The sequence below is a fragment of the Gymnoscopelus braueri genome (genome assembly GCF_963280865.1).
Source record: "Gymnoscopelus braueri genome assembly, chromosome: 22".
Classification (NCBI taxonomy): domain Eukaryota; kingdom Metazoa; phylum Chordata; class Actinopteri; order Myctophiformes; family Myctophidae; genus Gymnoscopelus; species Gymnoscopelus braueri.
The window spans coordinates 8498877-8520136 of NC_137624.1; the positions used below are offsets into that span (position 1 = coordinate 8498877).

General features: G+C 40.5%; 1 protein-coding gene across 2 annotated transcripts; it reads left to right on the plus strand.

Annotated features, from left to right (window-relative positions):
* The first annotated feature begins 323 nt into the window (after window positions 1-323).
* On the plus strand, window positions 324-20928 carry lin54 (lin-54 DREAM MuvB core complex component). 2 transcript variants are annotated; one of them, XM_080419523.1, is made up of 14 exons: window positions 324-474; window positions 4757-5544; window positions 6136-6256; window positions 6760-6890; window positions 7904-8059; window positions 10018-10210; window positions 11884-11957; window positions 12250-12453; window positions 12902-12993; window positions 13724-13795; window positions 14396-14498; window positions 15438-15575; window positions 16143-16345; window positions 17901-20928. In XM_080419523.1, exons 2-14 carry the CDS (start codon window positions 4786-4788, stop codon window positions 18100-18102), a joined length of 2448 nt encoding a protein of 815 aa, XP_080275649.1. In that variant the 5' UTR covers window positions 324-474; window positions 4757-4785; the 3' UTR covers window positions 18103-20928. The 2 variants fall into 2 exon arrangements, with proteins under 2 accessions (XP_080275649.1, XP_080275650.1); XM_080419524.1 differs by having other exon boundaries at window positions 12250-12447.
* Window positions 20929-21260: the final 332 nt, after the last annotated feature.

The following is a 21260-nucleotide window of genomic DNA, read 5'->3' on the forward strand; positions in this document are numbered from 1 at the left end:
AAATAACTAGTAACTAAAGTTTTCAAATAAATGTAGTGGAGTAAAAGTATAATATTTGCCTCTGGAATGTAGTGGAGTAGAAGTAAAAGTACAGAAAATTGGATATACTCCAGTAAAGTAAAGATACCTCAACATTCTACTGAAGTACAGTACTTGAGCAAATGTACTTACTACTTAGTTACTTTACACCACTGACTCTATGCCTAAAACGGACAGTGGGGGGCAGCAATGCGCCGTTGACCTGTACAGTGTATGGACATCAGAAGAAGAACGACGACGATGACGTGTAGCGAGGAGGGCGTGGCATCAATGTGAGATGTCAGGCAGAAATGGCGCTCGGCGCGGTATTTTGAACAATCGTGTCTCCGTTTTGGGGCATTTTTATGCATCGAGGACGTCACGTCGCATCCGATCCTCTTCGCCGGCGTGTGTGCTGAGACCTTGGACATCCGAAACCACGGTGATCGGGGGAAAGTAAGACTTGAAAGGGAGGCTTTTGAAATGTGTTGTTGTTGTACAACGTTAGGCTAGCGGTGCTAATGTTAGCTGGAGCTTCATCAAGTTCACTGCTGGGCTGGCAGTGTTGCCATGTCCGCTTATTATAAGCGACTTTGGGATTGTTTTTCTGTAAAGTTGCTTTATTGGTCAGTTGCGGGTTGCAGGTTTTTTGGGCTTGTTTCTAGTGTAGTTGCTTATTTGGGCTTGTTTCCTAAATGTTGAACCAGTGGTTCTCTAACTAGCATTTTAAAGTCAAGCCGCTAAGGGACCCCAAATTAATATGTATTTGTCTGCGGCGGACCCCCATCTGAAAATATTTTATGCGAGGAATCCCTGCACAAGATTTGTGTTGTTAAAAAATGTTTAAAAAATATTCCTAATTTGTCAAATTTTCTTCCAAGATTCTTTTGAAAATAGCAGATCTACAAGCTCACAACGTGTCGCATCGCAACGTGTTGTGAGTGAGCTACTGAGCTTGTAGGTCGATCGGCTATTTTCAAATAGCCAATGTATATGTTTAAAGGGCGAAGGGCTCGCTTCTTTTGGGCTTGTTTCCATAGACCTGGTTGCTTGTTTCTCTCTCAAAACCTGGCAACACTGGCTGGGGCTCAGTTCTCAGTTGTACACAAACTGCTGGCTAGGCTTGTTAGTTGTCGCTGCGGGTCGAGGTGGAACGTTTTAAGAGTGGTGGGTCGTCGAGAAAGAGAGATGAAAATATAATTACTAGGGTAATAACCAAAAAATAACGGATCTGCAAGAAAAATAACCGAAAATAACGTCTTTTTACCTTTTTTTAGAAATAACAAAACGATAGAACTTGCACTAAAACGAATTTCACCCACTTTTTTTACTTCTGTAAATCTGTGATGTGACAATAAAGCTGATTTTGATTCAGAAATGCAACCGAAAATAACTGTTGCAAGAAAAATAGTGAATCTACAAGAATATTAGAAATAAATGTTGGATCTTGAATTATATATTACTATCATTAATAATAAACCCGTAAGCTATTACCAAAGTGGTACACTTTGTAGATCTCAAAATGATAAACAACGACTCCTTCATTGACTAGTGTGAGATACATATTTTAATTTAACCGGATCTGGAAGAATAATGAATTGATGATGATATGAAGGTCATGCTACCATAATAATAATAAACTGGCCTCATCATCATGTCAGCTGGTGGTGTCAACCTACACACTGTTAAACGAGCACATCATGTTATGACATATCTGTAAACTAAATGTATTGATGACGTTAAACACAGGTGTGGTCAGTGAGAGGAGTGATATGTCCTTTTAAAATATGTTTATAATTGATGAACATAAGGATACACTCACTCCTCATAATATCAGCCCTGTATCATAAACAGCTTAAGTTGGTCACACATGGATTAAAGAAAAGGGCTATACAAAATACTGTTATTACTTTATTATTACTATTCATAAAAAAAAAAGTAGCCGAGCTGCATCTCTCTCAAAATAAGTAGCTACACTACAACTTAGGCAAAGTACTATATCGAATACTTTGTGTCTTGTTGGTGTGGCTGAGGACTTGTTAAGGGGGATTTATTAAAGTAACTGAGTACATTTACTCAAGTACTGTACAATTTTGAGGTATTTTTACTTTACTGGAGTGTTTCCCATTTTCAATATTTTTACTTGTACTCCACTACATCTCAGAGGCAAGCTCTAGTACTTTTACTTTTGGTACTTTAATTATATTTTGATGCCAATACTTTTGTACTTTTACTCAGGTAAGATTTTGAACACAGGCCTTTTACTAGCAAACAGTGTCTTTTTATATTGTGGTATTGGTACTTGTAATGAAGTAAAATATCTGAGTACTTCTTCCACGACTGTTTGTGTCTTGTTGGTTATGTGGCTGAGGGCATTTATTAAAGCACACGACTGTAAAAGATACAAATGGAGAATTCTCTCTTTGATGTGATGCTCACACTGCACTCAGAACTCATTTGTTGTGTTGTGTCAACGTGCCACTACAATGTAGTGAATGTGAAGAATGTATAGCTTTTGGTCAGTGAAAAACAAATAGCTGAAGTACTTGGGAGATGGAAGCTACACATCGTTCTGAAAGTAGGCAAGCTAGTGACCGCAAAGCTCCCTGGGAAATGTAGTTCAGCCTGTAGCTTTAGCTCCTATAAGCTCCTAAGCTACTTCCCACTAAAAACAACGTACGCTCCCGTCTAACTACACATTGATGCATTTATTCAAATGTGTATTATTATTTGTATTATTATCATTCCTCATGGTACAGTTAGTACTGAGCTATTAGCTATGGACTCATGATGACGACGGAAAAATGGCGGATCTTTCGAAATCCAAACGCCGGCCCTGAAAATAGTAACGCAGAAAAGACGAGCTGTCTTTCCGCTGTGTTTACAACAACACCCAGTGTTTGAGTGTCGGTTAGATGTTTATTTTTGCTTTAATAACAGTCAAACTGCCAGAACTGTTGGATTGTGTGGCTTTATAAATAATGTGCGTCAGTAACGAAAGTGGAGGAAAACCGGATTTAAAGCCAGGTTTGTTCTTCTCCGAGTTATCTTGGGTCGAGAGGCCAAAAGGCTTCATTTTTAAAGCCTCGATTTACATTGCGTAGCAGCGTTGCCAGATTGTGTGAGAGAAATAAGCAACCAGGTCTTTGAAAACAAGCCCAAAAGAAGCAACTGGGAGGCTACGTGAGCCCTTTAAACCTCTATAGCCATCGCCTTTTTGAAAATTGCAGATCGCATTGTGAGCTTGCGATTGATTGATTGAATACTTTATTAGCAGTTTGCAAAAAAAGCACAGGAAAGTACAGTTCAATACAAGGTCTGCTGCTAAGAGGATTTTAAACCCAAGAAAGCCTATGGCTTGTTTCTATTGGGGTCCTGCTTGTTTCCATGGAGGTCCTGTAGATCGGCTGAAATGAATATAGGGTCGAAGTGGTTAATGTATGTTTTGTAATACCATAATAATCCAAATCTACTAGATACAATAACTAGTAACTTAGGTTTTAATTGTAGTGGAGTAAAAGTACAATATTTGCCACTGAGATGTAGTGGAATAGAAGTAAAAGTACTGATAATTGGAAATATTCCAGTAAAGAAAAAATACCTCAATTGCACTTAAGTACAGTACTTGAGTAAATGTACTTAGTTACTTTACACCTCTGCTAAAAACAAAATAATGTAATTTCAATTGAAAGTGTCGACGTTGCCTGAGACATACGTCTGCAGTCTGAACCACATAGAATCATGTTGTCTGTTTTATGAAATCATATTCTAATCTTGCGAGTTGGTGCACCTTCCATAAATAGCACAGGGAGCTAGCTAAATATGTCAAGAATTTGTATTGTTGTTGTTAAAGGCAAAGCTATTTTACTGTCTTGTCTGCAATCAGTCCCCATGGTAATAAGTCAAAGAGATCAAATATAGTTATTAACTCTTAACAGACTACTTTTAATTCAGGCTGAGGAATTTAACCTATAAGCCCAGGCCACAAGAAAGTAGGCATATATCAATTAATTAACCGGAGGATTGATTGTGCATTTTTAATGTATTGGCATGTATGTGCATGATGCAATTCATCAATCGATTCATTCCATCCCTTAGTGTCCTCACAAATTAATGATGCAGTATGATGCATATTAGACTATGTAGTGTAGGAAATGTATTAATCGTACTAGTTATGTATCACGTTTCTTATCAAAGTAGCCAACATAATGGAGATGCAGGAATTTAAGAAAAGCTTTAAACAATGATGTCTAACCACTTAAATCCTATACTTAGTTGACCGGATTCCCAAGGGCTCTATTCTAGGCATGCTGCCTCCTATTTTTGCTCTACACTCGCCAAAATAGCACATTTACAAGCTCACAACACGTTGCAAAGCGTGTTTGCTTGTAGATCTGATGTTTTTGCCAGATCGTAGCCCCAGAATAGGGACGCTAGGGTCCAAGTTGTTAAAGTTAGGGTAAGTGATATTTTTTTTGTTAAAAGGTCAAAGCACTATAATTCTGATAGTAATCATTGCTATAGAGTGTTGTTCAGTTCAGGGGTCTCCATGTCTCAACAGCTCTTAAATAAACTGAATATATATTTTCTGGTAGGTGACAACAATATAGAGCTATTTAACACTTATTTTAATCAAAGGAAATCACTTACCCTACCTTTTTAACTGCATTATCCATATTTTCTATCAAATTTGTGTTTTAGAAAATATACTTATGAACAATAATCTGTGTTTCAACAGTAACTGAGAGGTCAGATTTTGCAAGCATCATGGATGTGGTGTCGCCAGAGCTCAACAGTCTTCTTCCTGATGAGATCATGGACACGGAGGCCATCGCCATGGACGAGGTCCCTCCGCAACCCGCCGCTGGCGCTCTACAGCCTACGGACGACGGGCCGGTCCCAATGGATACAGACGCTTCCATGGACAATTTGAGCCTCCGCTTGGACGCCAGCCCCACCACGACTCAATCCACACCGGCCCTGACCACCTCGACCACAACAACACACTCCACGCTCGGTACCATCAGCTCCGGGAGCCAGCTCCTTCTCACCCCCTCCAGTAGCTGTTCATTGCCGCTCACCCTCAGACCGGCCATGGCCACCTCGGCGGCAACCACCAAAACTACAGACAGCTTGACCGGGACCAGTGTCACCACGAGTGGCCTACAGAAGCTCTCGGCCCCTTTCACCATCTCGGCGGCAAACCACCAGATCATCCTCAACAAGGTGGCCTCGTCGCAAGCCACTGAAGCGACAAAGTGTCTGGGCGTGGCGACCCAAGTTATCAAGCAGGATGGGCAAAAACTATTGGTCACAGCCATAGGAAAATCAGGGCAACCCATTGTGCTCCAGCTACCCCACACAAGCAGCAAGCCTGGCTTGGGCCAGGCTCTGGGAGACGCCAAGCCCCAGGGTCCACAGTTTAAGGTGGTGACAATCGGAGGAAGGTCTGAGCTGAAGCCTATTATGGGGAACACGACGAACCCGGTCACCACACTACAGGCCCAGCAGCTGAAGACTGTGCAGGTAAGACATATTAACCCTTTAAGACCGGGAAAGCATCATTTGTGTCATTTTAAGATTTCTTTGGCTATTCAAAAATAGCAGATATAAAAGCTCATAGCGCTACACAGAGTGCATTTCTATGAGCTTGTAGATCTGCTATTTTTGCAAAATCGTGAAAATGTGTGCAAATCTTGGAATATATATACTTTTTTTTTAAAGCGAATATTGTAAAATATTTAGTTCCAGGGACTCCCAGAATATTTGAGTTACAAATGTCCGCTTAAAAAAAACTAAATCAAATATTTGCACACATTTTCTAGATTGCGCTATGAGCTTGTAGATCTGCTATTTTTGAATAGCCAAAGAAATCTAAAATGACAGAGATGCGTTCCCGGATTGAATGGGTTAATTTAATTAATTAATAACATTTACGGACTAAGCAATTAATCACTTGAGCCCGGTAATGGAGCCCGACCAATGCCTGGTTTTGGGGTCTGATGCCCATGTGGATCTCTTCCATCACACATTTCTCTCTTTTGTAGGCATCTCTCTCAAACATCAGCTAAACTATGTACTTATTTATACAAATTGTCTTGAATAATCCCTCTACAGCAGCTACAGATTGCCAAGAAAACACAGGTTTCGTCTGCAGCACCGATCAAGTTCATCATCACTAAAACGGTGAACAGCAAAGGGCTGACCGCTCAGACAACGGTATCTCCCATCATTGCAGGTACAATATGTTGATTTTCATTCTGATATGTGATTCTTTCCTGTTGTTTGTTAATGTACAGTCACACTGATGTCCTATTTTCTGCCCATTAAGGTGACCTGACCTATAGTTTTATTATGTTTACTTGTTAATAAAATGGTTCATTGAATGTTGTCCTCTTTTATTCTAAATCAGAGAATCTCAACTTTTGTAATTTCATGATATGCATTACACCGCAGACGCCCATTTGATTTTTATCTGTGGGAGCCCAATCTACATTGTAAAATCCTCAGTGTTAATCTAACTATGAGTGTGTACAACTGTACATTTGTACACACTTGGAGTTACACGTAAGAGTCCATTTGGTTCCTCTTAACTATCTATCATTAAGCTAGGGACCCCCTGGAACCCTGTCAAGGACCCTTGGGGTTCCCTGGACGGAACCCACATTGAGAACCACTGACTCTGTTCTAAATGATCACTGCAGTGAGTTAACTAACCCCCTCTTTGATTTTGTATCTTAGGTCGGGTCCTAACCCAGAGCACCCCAGTGATGACTCCAAGGACTATTACCATCTCGGAGCCCCTCAACACCAGTCTGCAAAGTCTGGCCAACAAAAAGATTGCTATCTCGCCCCTCAAGAGTCCCAGCAAAGTAAGTTCAGTATTTACCCCGCTTGTCGTTCTCCTAATAGAGCACCACTATTCTAATCCTTGTAGGGTATGTTCACACTATCCAAGATGACACAGATGTTTCGGCTTAAGCGTGCGCCTGAGCTTAAAATCAAGGCCCAGAGCATTCAATGTCACAGCAAATGGCATAATGCTAGTCTCCTCCTGTCCTGTCCTCTCTTCTCCTCTCACTGATTCAAATTCATGAATATGATGAGGTGATAATATGGGCATATTATCTTATGATCATGTTATCAATTAATAACTTGGTCTATTCAAGTTACATGACAATAGAACTACAATATACAATGTTACAGTGACAGGAGCAGATCAATTTATTCCCCCAGCCATTTAAACACTTACCGATGATGGTACGATGCAGCCTGTGCTGTGGCCAAAAAAACATTGATGTCTAACGGGAAAAAAATCTGTATTGTAATCTGATGTTGTAATCACAAAGCCCTCTCTGCTCACTGTATTCAGAGGCATCATGTCCAAATAACGTGCCATGGCCTCTGTTATTTCTCTAGTTGCCACTGCCACTCACGGCCATTTAAATTGACAGGCTCCGACTGACTGGCCAAATGTATTGATATGCAGAGTGTGAATGCTTTGGCGCACAATACCAATACATATGTCAAGACATATGTAATCGCGCATGATGATATCGCAATGAAGGTACATTTTCGATACATCGTGCAGCCTCATTGCCTACAACCAATCGCAATAGATTTGGATTTTGAATCATGACTTTGTCCTACTGAATTTACTACAAGAGCTCTTTATTGTTCTCTCTAAAAGCATAGTCCAAGTCCAAGGCACAAATTAAAACACTTACACTTCAGGACGCAGAGTTTTAGAAGTAAAATAAAAGATTATGTTGTCATCCCAGCGTTCTTATTAATAAATGCAAATAAAATAGTGTATTTTTATATCCTACAATATATGTCCGTATAGATATTTTTGAGCACAGCCCTGTATGTTTGTTTCTTCCAGTTGACTGTTGTGTCCGTGGCCTCCCAGACCCCAAACGCTTCTCAGAAGTCTATGGGGTTGCCCGTCAACGTAGCCCTGGGCCAGCAGATCCTGGCGGTACAGCAGTCTACCTCCACTTCCCCAGCCAAGGTGGTCTCCAGTCAGTCTACAACACAAGTATGTCAAGCACTTCAAGTTCATTCTAAGACGAAGACCAAAATAAGTTGGAAATAATGCATCTAATAATGCCGTTTCTGGGTTTGACACACTGCCCCGTGCATAAGGCTTAACCCATGAAGACCTGGAACGCATCTGTTTGAGCTAAAAGGCATTATTTTACACTTTGGCTATTCAAAATAGCAGATATAAAAGCTCATAGCGTGGCACAGAGTGCCGCGCTACGAGCTTGTAGATCTGCTATTTTTGAAAAATCATGACAATGTGTTCAAATTTTTTAATATATATTATTTTAAAGCGAACATTTTTAACTGAAATCTTTGCCTCTGGGGGTCCCTGGAACAAAATATTTTGAGATGGGGGTCGGCGGCCAAAAGCATATCATTTTGGGGGTCCTTGACATGAAAAAGTTTGAGCACCACTGATATAGCAACATAAATCTTTCAGAAAACTGTTCGGATTTAGACAACATTTGTAGACTCGGCTTCAGGTCTTAATGGGTTAAGAATGCAAGATGGCACAGATTCAACTAGGAATAGCATGCTCGTTATTAGATCTAGCGTTGATTTGAAGAAAACTATGTTAACAACGCAACACAATAATGTGTCTGTAAATTACCTTCTATTAGTTGTTACAACATATGACTAAACTCTAAGTTCAAGCATTACATCTTTGTACTGAGCTTTCATTTAGTCTAAATAATCCATGCCTGCTTTTCTCTGAACTTTACCAGACTCATGGATTAAAGTTCTCAGTCGCCACGATTTCAGTCATTTGGATTCCATAGAAGCCATCATAGCATGTCTTCTATGGAAGCATTTTGCGTCGCGAAAATAGCCGATCTACAAGCTCATAGATAGGCTATTTTAAGTTATTATTATTTTAAGATTACAGCATTTGAAGTGGTCAAACTATCCATAAAAACCCTAATGGTCTCGGATATTTCATAAAAGCAAAGGTTAAAGCCACAAACCTGTGATTTCTAGTATGTAGAACAGCAGGAACCATATACTGAAGCATAATAACTTTACATATTATGTTAGGCCATGGGTCTTCAGCAGGGGCCCAGGAACCCTAGGGGGTCCTCAGAGTTGATACAGAGGGGCCGCCAAATCTTTGTGTGATAGGACCTTTTTTTTCTTTTGACATAAACCACTTGAACCCTGTGGGGAACATTAGCCGAAAATGGCTTGTAGATCGGCCAATTTCCGGCGAAGAGGTTTGGCAGAGGGATAAAAGAGCAGACCAAGTACAGAGCCAAAGGTCGTCAAGTTCACTACGTATTGAGGTTTTAAGTGGTTAACTCATTGAGTGCCATTGACGTGTTTCACGTGTTTTACCACTATGGCGCAACGTGCCAATGGCGTGTTTGACGTGTTTTTGAAAAAAAAAAAAAATGTTCAGAACCCAAGATATCATTATCTGAAGATTTGCAGCTCCATCCACTCCTTGTTTAACTTATAACTGAAAAAGGCTGTATCTCGCTTCCTAAGCACTTTTTTTTTTACTTTGAAAAAATCTCTGGCACTGGGACAACATAGCCAGAAATAATTCTGGCACTCGGTGAGTTAAAATGTCTGAAAATACACAAAGGAATTATAGAGAAGATAATGTGTCAACAAACTATTAATTTACACAACACTGATGTGCTAAAAATCTATCTATGAAATATTTTTTAATTTTTTAAATCTGCAACACAATTATATATACAATATGTAGCGTCCCTGCTTCATCTCTCTCTCAGCTAAGGGGTCCTTGGCCTGAAAAAACGTTGAAGACCCCTGGTTAAGGCAACAGCGCCAGTTGTGTGTGTGTGTGTGTGTGTGGGGGGGGGGGGGGGGGCCCATTCACGCTGTTTCACAAATCGCAGATTAGGACTTTAGGCCTAACACCATTTGTTCATTCGTGAGATTTGCTAAATCCATGTCTTCTTTTCGCTGAACCTTTTTTTTTACCAGACTATAAAAACAATGCATACGGTGACATCTACTCCCGGCGGACATTACAAGACCATCATCCCCGTGTCCACCCAGCCCAACGTGCACCAGATCCAGGTGCCGGGCAGCCGCTTCCACTACGTCCGCCTGGTCACGGCCACGTCGAGCATTACGGGACAGACGTGCAGTCTCAGCACCAGCTCCATGCAACCAGGTAACTAGTTATCACATTCAATCAGGTGAACGCATCCGTGTCATTTTAAGATTTCTTTGGCTATTCATTCTACACATGCCTTCTAAATCAGTAGTTCTCAAACTTATTCAGTGCCAAATTGATATGTAATTGGATTGACATGGACCACCCCCCCCCCCCCCCCCCCCCCCAGCTACAAATGTTTTGTTCCAGGATCCCGAGACAAAGATAGGGCTCGCAACTCACTTTTGTGCTCCAGGTTTTATTTAAACAAGACAGCTGATGATACGACGTTTCGACCCTTTCGGTCTTTTTCAAGTATAAACAAGAAAGCAGGAAATGACCTCTTTTTATACAGAAATGAATGATTTTGGTTACCAGCCCCACCTGGTGATCAGGGGCGGTACCAAGACTTAATAAACATTTTATCAAAAGACAACACTTCATCTTTTACATTTTTTCACAAAATATTTTTAGAACATTTTCTTGATTTTTTTTAGAACATTTTCTTGATTTTTTTAGAACAGTTTTTTAGAAAAAGACTTTAGTAGAAATATAAGTTTTAAAAACAGTAGACTCTATTCATTTCATTTGATTCAACAGACTGACAATAAGGTCTATGCTTCATACCTGCTGACAAACATTAAAAAAAAAATATTCCTCAAGACATGCATTGCAGAGCATGCATTTCCTAAAAAATACTAAAAAATACTCCCCACTAAAAAACTGTTATAAAAAATCAAGAAAATGTTCTAAAAATATTTTGCGAAAAAATGTAAAAGATGAAGTGTTGTCTTTTGATAAAATGTTTATTAAGTCTTGGTACCGCCCCTGATCACCAGGTGGGGCTGGTAACCAAAATCATTCATTTCTGTATAAAAAGAGGTCATTTCCTGCTTTCTTGTTTATACTTGAAAAAGACCGAAAGGGTCGAAACGTCGTATCATCAGCTGTCTTGTTTAAATAAAACCTGGAGCACAAAAGTGAGTTGCGAGCCCTATCTTTGTCTCATTATCACTGTTCTTACAGTTAAAGCTCAGCACCAAAGAACGGAGGATGTGCGTTATTTGTTTTTCTGAATTGTTCCAGGATCCCCCCCATCTGACTTTTTGTTTTGTGCCAGGGATAAAAATGATTCAACATTTTGCACTTTCAAGATCTTTCAAAACATTTTCAGAACTAGCAGATGTACAAGTGAGTGCATCGTGAGTCATACTGTGTCTATATTCCCCTCCTTATTTATGAATAAAATGAAAACACGCGACCTGATCATTGGTGAATTAATGAAAAAGGTACTTGACAGTAACCTGACTCAACCAGATGAGGGCGGTATTGAGTTTCACAATACACCCTTATCTGGGATTGCTCAGGGAGTAAAGCTGCCCGGTTGCTGCGTGTACGAACCAATCAGCGGCTGCTAGGGGCGGGATCATCCAATCACCTGCCAAGTAGCTTGACAAAAATGAAACGCCGTCTGGCATCGATTCTGCTACCGGAGTCTCAGATGGAAGTAGGCTGTGAAACAAAATGTGTGTCGCAAGCTTCTTCCATTTGGCGGAGTCGGGTTAACTTTTGCTAAGAAAATAATAGTTGTAGCCCTAGATGGAATCACTCGTGGGCTAATGTTACTGATTGGTAAGCTCATGTTCAGTGTTGCAGTAGCAGTTGTGGTGATACATGCTTCTGTCCCACAGCTAAACCCATGGTGGTCAATGCAGGAGCAGTACGGATGTCTGTCCCAATCGTCTCGGCGCAAACCATGAAACAGGTTAGCAGCTTATTGTAGGTCAGTGATTCTCAACTTTTTTTTTATTTCAACGACCTCCAGATTGATATGCATTCGGCCGTGATGGTCCATTTGGCTCCATTTGTACACTCTTAACGAAGTTACAGATCCGTAGGGGTCAATTTGGTTCCTAACTATTCATTTAGTTGGTGACCCCCTTGGAACCTCCTCAAGAACCCCATGTTGAGAATCACTGATATAGATAGAAACATTCTCTTCTACAAAGCTTTCAATCAGTGTCATTCACGGTCCGTTTCCCCCCCCTCCTTTTTAGGTGGTCGCCAAGCCCTTGACATCAGCGGCCCAGGTGGTGACCACCACCCAGGTGCCACAGCGCCTGATCATGCCCGCCACGCCGCTCCCCCAGATCCAGCCCAACTTCACCAACCTTCCCCCGGGCACCATGCTGGCGCAGGCTCCCGGGGGAGGCAACGTGGGCTACACCGTCGTGCCAGCACAATATGTCACACAAGTTAGTGTGCGTCGTATTATCACCCCCGATTTATACTTTTACTATACTATTTATACTTATACTAAAAATAGCCCAACTACAAGCTTGTAGATCGGCAATTCTTTTGCCACACAATACCGCCGTATGACGGGGTAAAACATGTACTCAATGTTTGTTTTTATATTTAGTCTCTTGTCGGGTGGAAACCTCATATGTTGAAAAAGTGTTACTTTTCAGGATTCGTAGTAGATCTACAAGCTCAAAAACGTGGCGCACCACATTTCGAGTTTGCGGATCTGCTACTTTTGATGCTTTTGTGTGACGCTGTAGTATGATCAAGTAGGGCGTTAATTTACGAGGGAAAAAAACATGAAGTTAGAATATGGAGATAAGAGGTTTCTGCCCTGACAGCGACAATATATTTATATTTAAGTGTAATGTTGTAATGATTTTCCTATGTTTACTTCTCATACAGATCCAGCAGTCCCCTTTTGTTTCCATGGCCAGCAGTTCTGCTTTCTCCACCCCGACCAGCATCCAGACTCAGGCCAGGCTGCCACTCAATGGGTACATTTAGCATTCTAAGCATTTAGCAGATCTCATCCAGATATACTTTACAAGTGTGGAATCAGAGTACAGGTAGACTTGGGGATCTGTGTTTCCACCAACCTTCTCTGAATCTGGAAAGTGTTCGTTTATTTATAATCAACCAATTTACAATCAACCAATTGTGTTCCAATCAATGGAACCAACGTTATATACTTTTAAGTACCTATTAATTGGTGTCACAATAAAAACCCTTAGACCCAATTTGCTCCTGGCCTTTCACAGTGCTTCCAGTGTAATGACACATAATTCTACAATGCATTAGAGGGAAACTTGCCGGAGTAGCAGAATTATCTTATAATAACTTACTGGTGACTCGACCGATTGGAGCGTAGACCATGATGTTTTCACTGCACAGGCCTTAATATGATCAGTTTACTAACTAAAAAGTGTATACAGGGTGTCTGCACATTTCTAAAGTTTCAATTTAATGACTTTTAAGACCTTTTAAATACCAAATTGTCCAACAGTAAGAGCTCAAATATGATTTGTTTTGGGGGGTCGCGGCCTGAAAAGTTTGGGAACCCTTGCACTACACTGAAATACAATTTTTCTTTTACCATCTTGCCATGTGTAAGCACATTTAGGAAACAATATATACATTTATTTGCTTGTATTTAACCAATTTCAACTAGTCTGCTACATCACGCTTTTTGTGTAAGCCTCATCTCAAGCATGTCATTTCGTTCAGTTTGTCAGCAGCAGATACAACATCGAGACCAAGGAAACCATGCAACTGCACCAAGTCGCAGTGTCTCAAACTGTAAGTACAAATGTACTTTACATGTTTATAAATGCAGCCCGTAACATTGAAGTGAAAATATGGTGGTTCTCTAACGCAGGGGTCTTCAACAGGGGGTCCGGGACCCCTATGGGGGTCCTCAGAGTTACTACAGGGGGGCCGCCAAATCTTTGTGTGATAGGATAGTTTTGTTTGACATTAACTACTTGAACCCTAGCATCCCTATTCTGAGGAGAACTTTAGCCAGAAAATAGCAGTATTGAGGGTTTAAATGGTTAAATGTCTGAAAATGCACATTAACATGAATCCAACATGATAATGCTGTCAAACAAGACTATGAAACTATCAATGAAATGTAAACTGCAACATAAGTTTATACATTATATAGTAGGGGTCCCTGCTTCATCTGTCTCTCAGCTAAGGGGTCCTTGGGCTGAAAAATGTTGAAGGCCCCCTACTCTGTAACGTTTAATTTCAAGGACCCACATAACTGTGAGTGCTTCAGACCATTTGGAACCCCCTCAAGGAACCCTGAAGATGAGAACCACCGGTCTATGCTTAACATTGTAATGAATGATAATGGAATCATGTACATATATGACACCCACTGTTTTCTTTCAGGTACTGCGACTGCTTTGCGAACGGAGAGTTCTGCAGCAACTGTAACTGCAATAACTGCTTCAACAACTTGGAACACGAAACGGAACGACTTAAAGCCATCAAGGTGAGGAACCCGCTTTGATGCATTAGTTGTGGTAACGGGTTCCTTCATGATATTACATATCGATGTCAAACAGTGGTGGAAGAAGTACTGATTTTCTTACTTTACCCATTTAGACCGGGAAAGTATCTGTGTCATTTTAGATTTCTTTGGCTATTCAAAAATAGCAGATATACAAGCTCACAAGCTTGTATATCTGCTATTTTTTAATAGCCCAAAGTATAGAATAATGGTTATAGCAAAAAAATCTAAAATGACACAGTATGCGTTCCTGGTCTTAATGGGTTAAAAGTATCAATGATTATGCAGAATGTCCAATTTCACAAGTTTTCAACCTTTTGTCAAAATCTTTAGAAAATAGCCAATCTACAAGGTCTTAACCCATTTTGGGGGGCGGGAACCCCTATTTGTAACTATACCTTTTATAGGGGTTCCTGTTGCTATGTACAGTATATAGCAACATACCCTTATTTTTGTATAAATATTTGAAGTTTTTCAGAAAACATAGGTCAGGATTTAGAGGGCGTTTTTAGAATCGGCCTCAGGTCTAAATGGCACTAAACAGTGTCGGGAGCTTTTATTTATGGAGCTTGTAGATCGGCTATCATTTGAATAGCCGAAGTATAAAATAGGGCTTTTAGTGGTTAATGTATGTTTTGTAATAACAATTTATATACACGTAGTAACTTATAACTAAAGTCATCAAACAATTGTAGTGCAGGAAAAAGTACAACGTTTTCCTCTGAGATGCGGTAAAGTATAAAGTATTGAAAAATGGAAATACTCAAGTAAAAGTACCTCATACTCGTACAGTACTTGAGTAAATGTATTTAGTTACTTTCCACCACTTGTGAGGACCCACTTTTTAAAAAATGATCATTTGTAACAGACTGAATTGCTTCATGATAGATGATGTTTTGTTTTTTGTTTGTTTTTTTATAGACATGTCTAGACCGAAATCCAGAGGCCTTCAAGCCTAAAATCGGTAAAGGCAAACAGGGAGAATCAGACCGCAGACACAGCAAAGGCTGCAACTGCAAACGATCAGGCTGTCTGAAGAACTACTGCGAGTGCTATGAGGTGAGCTCTGACCCTAACATGACTTACAGTCCATTTGGTTCCATTTTGTATACAGTCTCTGAGTTATAGATCCAGAACTCCTCAAGGATCCCACGTTGAGCGGCGCTGTTCTAGACCAGTGGTTCTCAAACCTTTTTCGTGGCAAATTGATATGTATTTTTCTGCAGACCCCCCCCCCCCCTTCTGAAAAAGGTTTTCCGCCAGGGACCCCCAGAAGAGAAGAAATGTCTTAAAAGAAACTCTAAATTATTCAAAGTATTCCAAACATTTGATATTTTTCAAATGTTTAAAAAAATAGCAGATGTACAACCTCGTGGCGCAGCACGAAGTGACGCGCTGTGAGCTTGTACATCTGCTGTTTTTGAACATCCAACATAAATAAATAGACAAAGTGGTTAAGCCGATTGTGATGCTATGTTAACTGCTTTTGCTGGGGGACGGGTCCTTGGGGGACCCAGTTCAGACATGATTATTTGGGAAAAGTTTGGGAACCCTTGGTCTACACAGACTGATACAACCCTGATGTCCCTTTTTTCTCTTTTTTTTCACCCCCCCCCCCCCCCCAAGGCAAAGATCATGTGTTCGTCCATCTGTAAGTGCGTCGGCTGTAAGAACTTTGAGGAGAGTCCGGAGAGGAAGACGCTGATGCACCTGGCGGACGCCGCCGAGGTCAGGGTGCTGCAGCAGACGGCCGCCAAGACCAAGCTGTCCTCACAGATCTCTGACCTGCTGCTGAGGACCACGCCCGTCATCGCCAGTGGAGGCGGAAGGTAATGGCGTCGCAAGTCGGGGCTCTAGAGCTGTCACGATTACAAATTCAAGTTAGACGATTAATTGTCTATTGTGTTTTTGCCATGGAACATTGGAACATATGAATACACATTTTATTTCTGTTTTGCCTTTTAGGCTTCCTAATCAAAAATTGCACAGGCCAGATATGACCAATAATTAAATATACAAAGAAATCACTGACATATTTGATCATTTAAAATGTAAAAATAGCTGATCTACAAGCGAAGTGACGCGTTGTAGATCTACAAGTGGATCTACAAGTGAATAGCTGATCTACAAGCTTACAACGCGTCTCGAAGTGATATTTGATATTTGAAAATGGAAAATTTGATGGAAAAATAATTGAGATTATCGCAAATAATTGCGATTAGACGATTATGTAATAATTGTGACAGGCCTAGTCGGCGCAGAAACCTCTTATCTCCATACTCTTAACATTTTGTGTCCGTAAATCAACGCCCTGCCTGATCATACTACAGCGTCACACGAAAGCATCAAAAGCAGCAGATCCACATGTCGATCTGCTGCTTTTGATGATTTCGAATTTAATAAATTAAAATTGTATTAAAGTGTCAAATCACAGCAAGTTGTTTCAAGATACCTCAAGTCTCAAGAGTCCTGAAAAGTAACTTTATGAGGTTTCCACCCGAACCGAAGATGCATTTAAAGCCGGATTCAATTCTATCTACAGCTACACGCGTTGTGTGAGCTTTTAGATCTTATCTCTATACCACCACCACTCTGGTGTGTTGTTGTTCAAATAAGCTGTTCATTAACCCGTTTAGACCTGAGGCCAATTTAAAAAAAAACACCCTCTAAATCCTAACCGGTTACTGAAACAGGTTTCCGTCTCTGTCGGGTGGAAACCTCACAAAACTGCTACTTTTCAGGATTCAAATTCCAAAGTAGCTAAAACAGCAGATCTACAAGCTCGAAACGCGTCGCTTGTGGATCTGTTACTTTTGATGCTTTTGTGTGACGCTGTGGTATGATCAAGTGGGGCGAAAAAAACACAAAGTTAGAATATGGAGATATGAGGTTTCTGCCCGACAGCAACGATATATAGCTTATACATAGCCAAATCTAAAATGACAGATGCTTTCCCGGATTGAATGGGTTAAATAAAAAACAGAATTAAAGGAGTAGTTCACCCAAAGAATTACTTATTTTCTATCGATTAGTCACCCCATGGAGAGTTGAAAGGGTGGCATTTGTTCCTCAACGTAGTGCGAATGTGCATGCAAAGTTTCACCGCAATCAGACATGATTCATGTCATGATTTGCGGCATTTTGTTCAAAACGGGCCACTCCTGCAATCTTATGTCAATCTTAGCCAATCAGGATGGAATATGAAAAATCAAACAGATTCTATAGAAGACTATAGAGATTATGTGTACCGATTTGCGTGAAAATAGCATAAATTGCAGATCTACAAGCTTGTGGATCTGCTACTTTTGAGTGACGCTGTAGTAGGGCGTTAATTTATGAAAAAACGATGAATATGTATTCATGCCTATTTCCTTTCCCCTGCAGGCTGCCGTACACATTTGTGACAAAGGAGGTGCTTGAAGCGACATGCGAGTGTCTGCTGGAGCAAGCCAAGAAGGCCGAGGCCAACCAGCAGCCTCAGGCCGAGGCGGAGAGGCTGATCCTGGAGGAGTTTGGACACTGCCTCATGAGGATAATCAGCTCTGCGGGGAAAGCTAAAACAGACTGTGCCTCCATCAACTGCTAGGCCAGGCTCTCTGGCTCTCTCTGCCACCCCGCAGTAGAGAACCAGCGTATACGGTCGAAAGTGGAATGATATAATCCCTTTTTTGGCCTTGTGTCTTACATCTCAGGCTTGTCCTCCGAGAGGGAAAAGTAAATAATGGATGCGAGGATTGCGTTCAGTTATTATCGATCTTTATAAAAATGCACCCTCGTTCCATGTCAAGGATTGACCCTCCTCATTTGCTCCCGAAGAACATCCCCGTTGGCCTTGATTAAGAAGAGAGGTTCTCATCCCAATCAGAGTGTCGGTTTCGTTTTTTTGCCCAAGAATCCCAAAACTTCAACCAAACAACGACTTTGTGATTGCTTACTGGTTGAAGTCTGGAGGTAATTGGCGACACTGGACATGGTAATATTGACTTGATATATTGCATTGAGGATCACGATTTCCCCTGAGAACACTGTGATCAGCTCAGGAACGTGGGGTACAGACACTCAAAGCGACGCGCCGAGGGGAACGAGAACTGAGATTTCGGACGTGTCCCGGTGGCTCAATTGGGAAGACCATACTCGTGGACTGAAATTGAACTCGTGAATGTTTGTCGGATATCGTTTGTCGCTTACCCCTCCAGCTTCATTTCCGCTCTGTCAGATAAAGCAGAAATGCCTTAAGATAACTGATTAATATTTGTATTTGCTTTTGGCAGGATGAAATGATAATTTTCTTATTTGGTTTGTTTTACAACTGCGTATTAAGTCATTCATAAAAAATTCTTGGCGTGTAGAATCAACCTGGGAGAATTCATGCAAAGAAAGGTAAAATACCTTATTACAGTAAACCAGGATGTAGTTATTATATCCCATGTAGTTGGCATGTAACTTGCAGAAAAATGCATCACACTACGTTATGCTTGCTCACATGCTCCACAGTTGAGTGTAGAATAGATGAAGTCATTGCAGTACGTGATGTGAGAAACAGTACTGTACTAGTTTTTTTTTCCAGAAACGGTTCTCAAGCTTGAACTGGTCCATGTCGTATTCTCTATCACAGGCTTACATAAAATCCATACTCAAAAATATAAATCCTTGTTAAAATGTTTATTTTTAAACAAATCTTATTTTTACCAGAAAAGCATCTTCCAGATCATGTAAAATAACTCATAAACTTTGCTTACGGACATGACAGAATTAGTTCCAAGGACATATCCTTGTCTCGCCCCTTGATTTGGCGAGACTTTAGGGATTACATTTTCCGTGTGTGTATTGTGTATGATGTCCGGGAGGTGTTGAAGTTTTCCGCTTCGCCTCTTGGTCGCGCTGCGCTGTGAGACATAATCCCACAGCAGCCTTGTTTGTGGTTTCTATTATCCCCCTTTAAAAAAAAAGAGAGTACTATCCATGGTGACATGATGAGGAAAAAGGTCAAACAAACTTGTGTAATTGCATTTTTCATACATTTAGTGTGTTTTCTATATCTATAATCTTAATTTTGCAGTTAAATTCTTTTATTTATTTGTGTGTGTGTGTGTGAAGGAGGATTTCACCATTGCAATGGTGTAATGTTTGGGCTGGTACCTCTGCTGAAGGCAAAGTTGGTAGTTATGCACGACAGTGTGGAGCAGTGGTTCTCAAACTTAAAAATTTCGAGGACCTGGGGTTTGGTATGCAATAGGCCACCCCCCCAACCAAATGGACCCTTGTGGGTCTATTTAGTTCGATTTGTACACTGTCAGAGTTACAAACCTCGAAGTGTCCCAACGATTTAGTTCCAAAATATCAATCATTTGCTGGGGACCCCACTCTGAGAACCACTGATGTAGAGTCACAGTCAGGTAAAGCCTGACGGTTGCAGCAGTGTCGTGCACTGAAAATAGCAGATCTACAAGCTCGCAATGCGTCACGTGTCGCTTTGTGCGCCTGTAGATCGATCTATTTTCAGCACACGACGGCGCACAACCAAGTATAAATCGGGCGTAAAGGGAGAGAGGAGAGCACGCCAACACAGGTCGTCAAGTTCTACTCAATACACCTACTGTATTGCTCTACAACCAATTTGTGAATGAACCCCCTAGATTAGGGCTGGGTGATGTGACTTTATGCGCCTACTATTTTTGTGTGCCACCATTGTACATGAATTATAATACATGGTTAAGTGATTAATCATTCTAATTAATTTAGTAGATGATAAAAAAAGATTATAATTTTTTTTCATGTCGATTTGATGATATATGTGAAATTACAAAACATTACAATTACCCCCCAAACAAAAACAAGCATCTTGAATATTTGATCGAGCATGAGCAAGATTAAGTCGTTTGATTGTTTCGTTATATTTGCAGTTAATTGCCCAGCCCTAGAATGAAACCCCCCCCCCCCCCCCTTCCCGAGATTGTCTACAGGTTGGTGTCACAGACTTAAGTGGTGTTTCTATTTGGTTGCCTATCATTTCATTTTGTATTTGACTGTGGCGAGTAAAAGGTTGACTAATACTAATTGCACTAGGTCGTGAAATTTGTGGTTAAGGTTCTTGGTAGGTTTTTAGAATGCTTTGAGGTGTTAATATACATTTTGGACTAGTGTTATTTTAGTGACCATCGCAGCATTGTTTATATGGTGACATTTGGAAAAACCTTGATCATCATTGCAAAAAATAGATATGTATATTTTAATTTTAAACAAGGAAGTGGAGGACAAAATGCAATCTACACGAGGCAACGGTCACCTATGGAAACATCTCCAAGTAAAACACTGAAAAATCAAAATGACAAAGCCATTGAATTGAGCAAACTAAATGTAAAAAAAAAAAAGATAAGAAATGTGTAAACCAATTGTTGAATAAAGACCTTAAATAAAATGAATTGGATTTAGACCATATCATACAGAAAGTAAGAATGGAGGTTGGATTTTATAAGGTATATGCAGATAGAGATTCGGGTGGGAATGTTAAATATATTACTGAGGGTTTGAGTCTTATTTTGAAATCTGGACGTCTATAATCCAGAAAGTATGATGCTTACTAGCAGCCTATGACCGTGACACCGTTAGGGAAGATGAAAGCTCTGCCGAATTAATGGATTATTAATAGTCTTGGTTGGAGTATTATAACAGAGTAGGAACCCTGAGCAGTTTGATTCATCAAACATACTTTCCTCTGAACTAAGGTGTTCCTCTGTTTTTCCA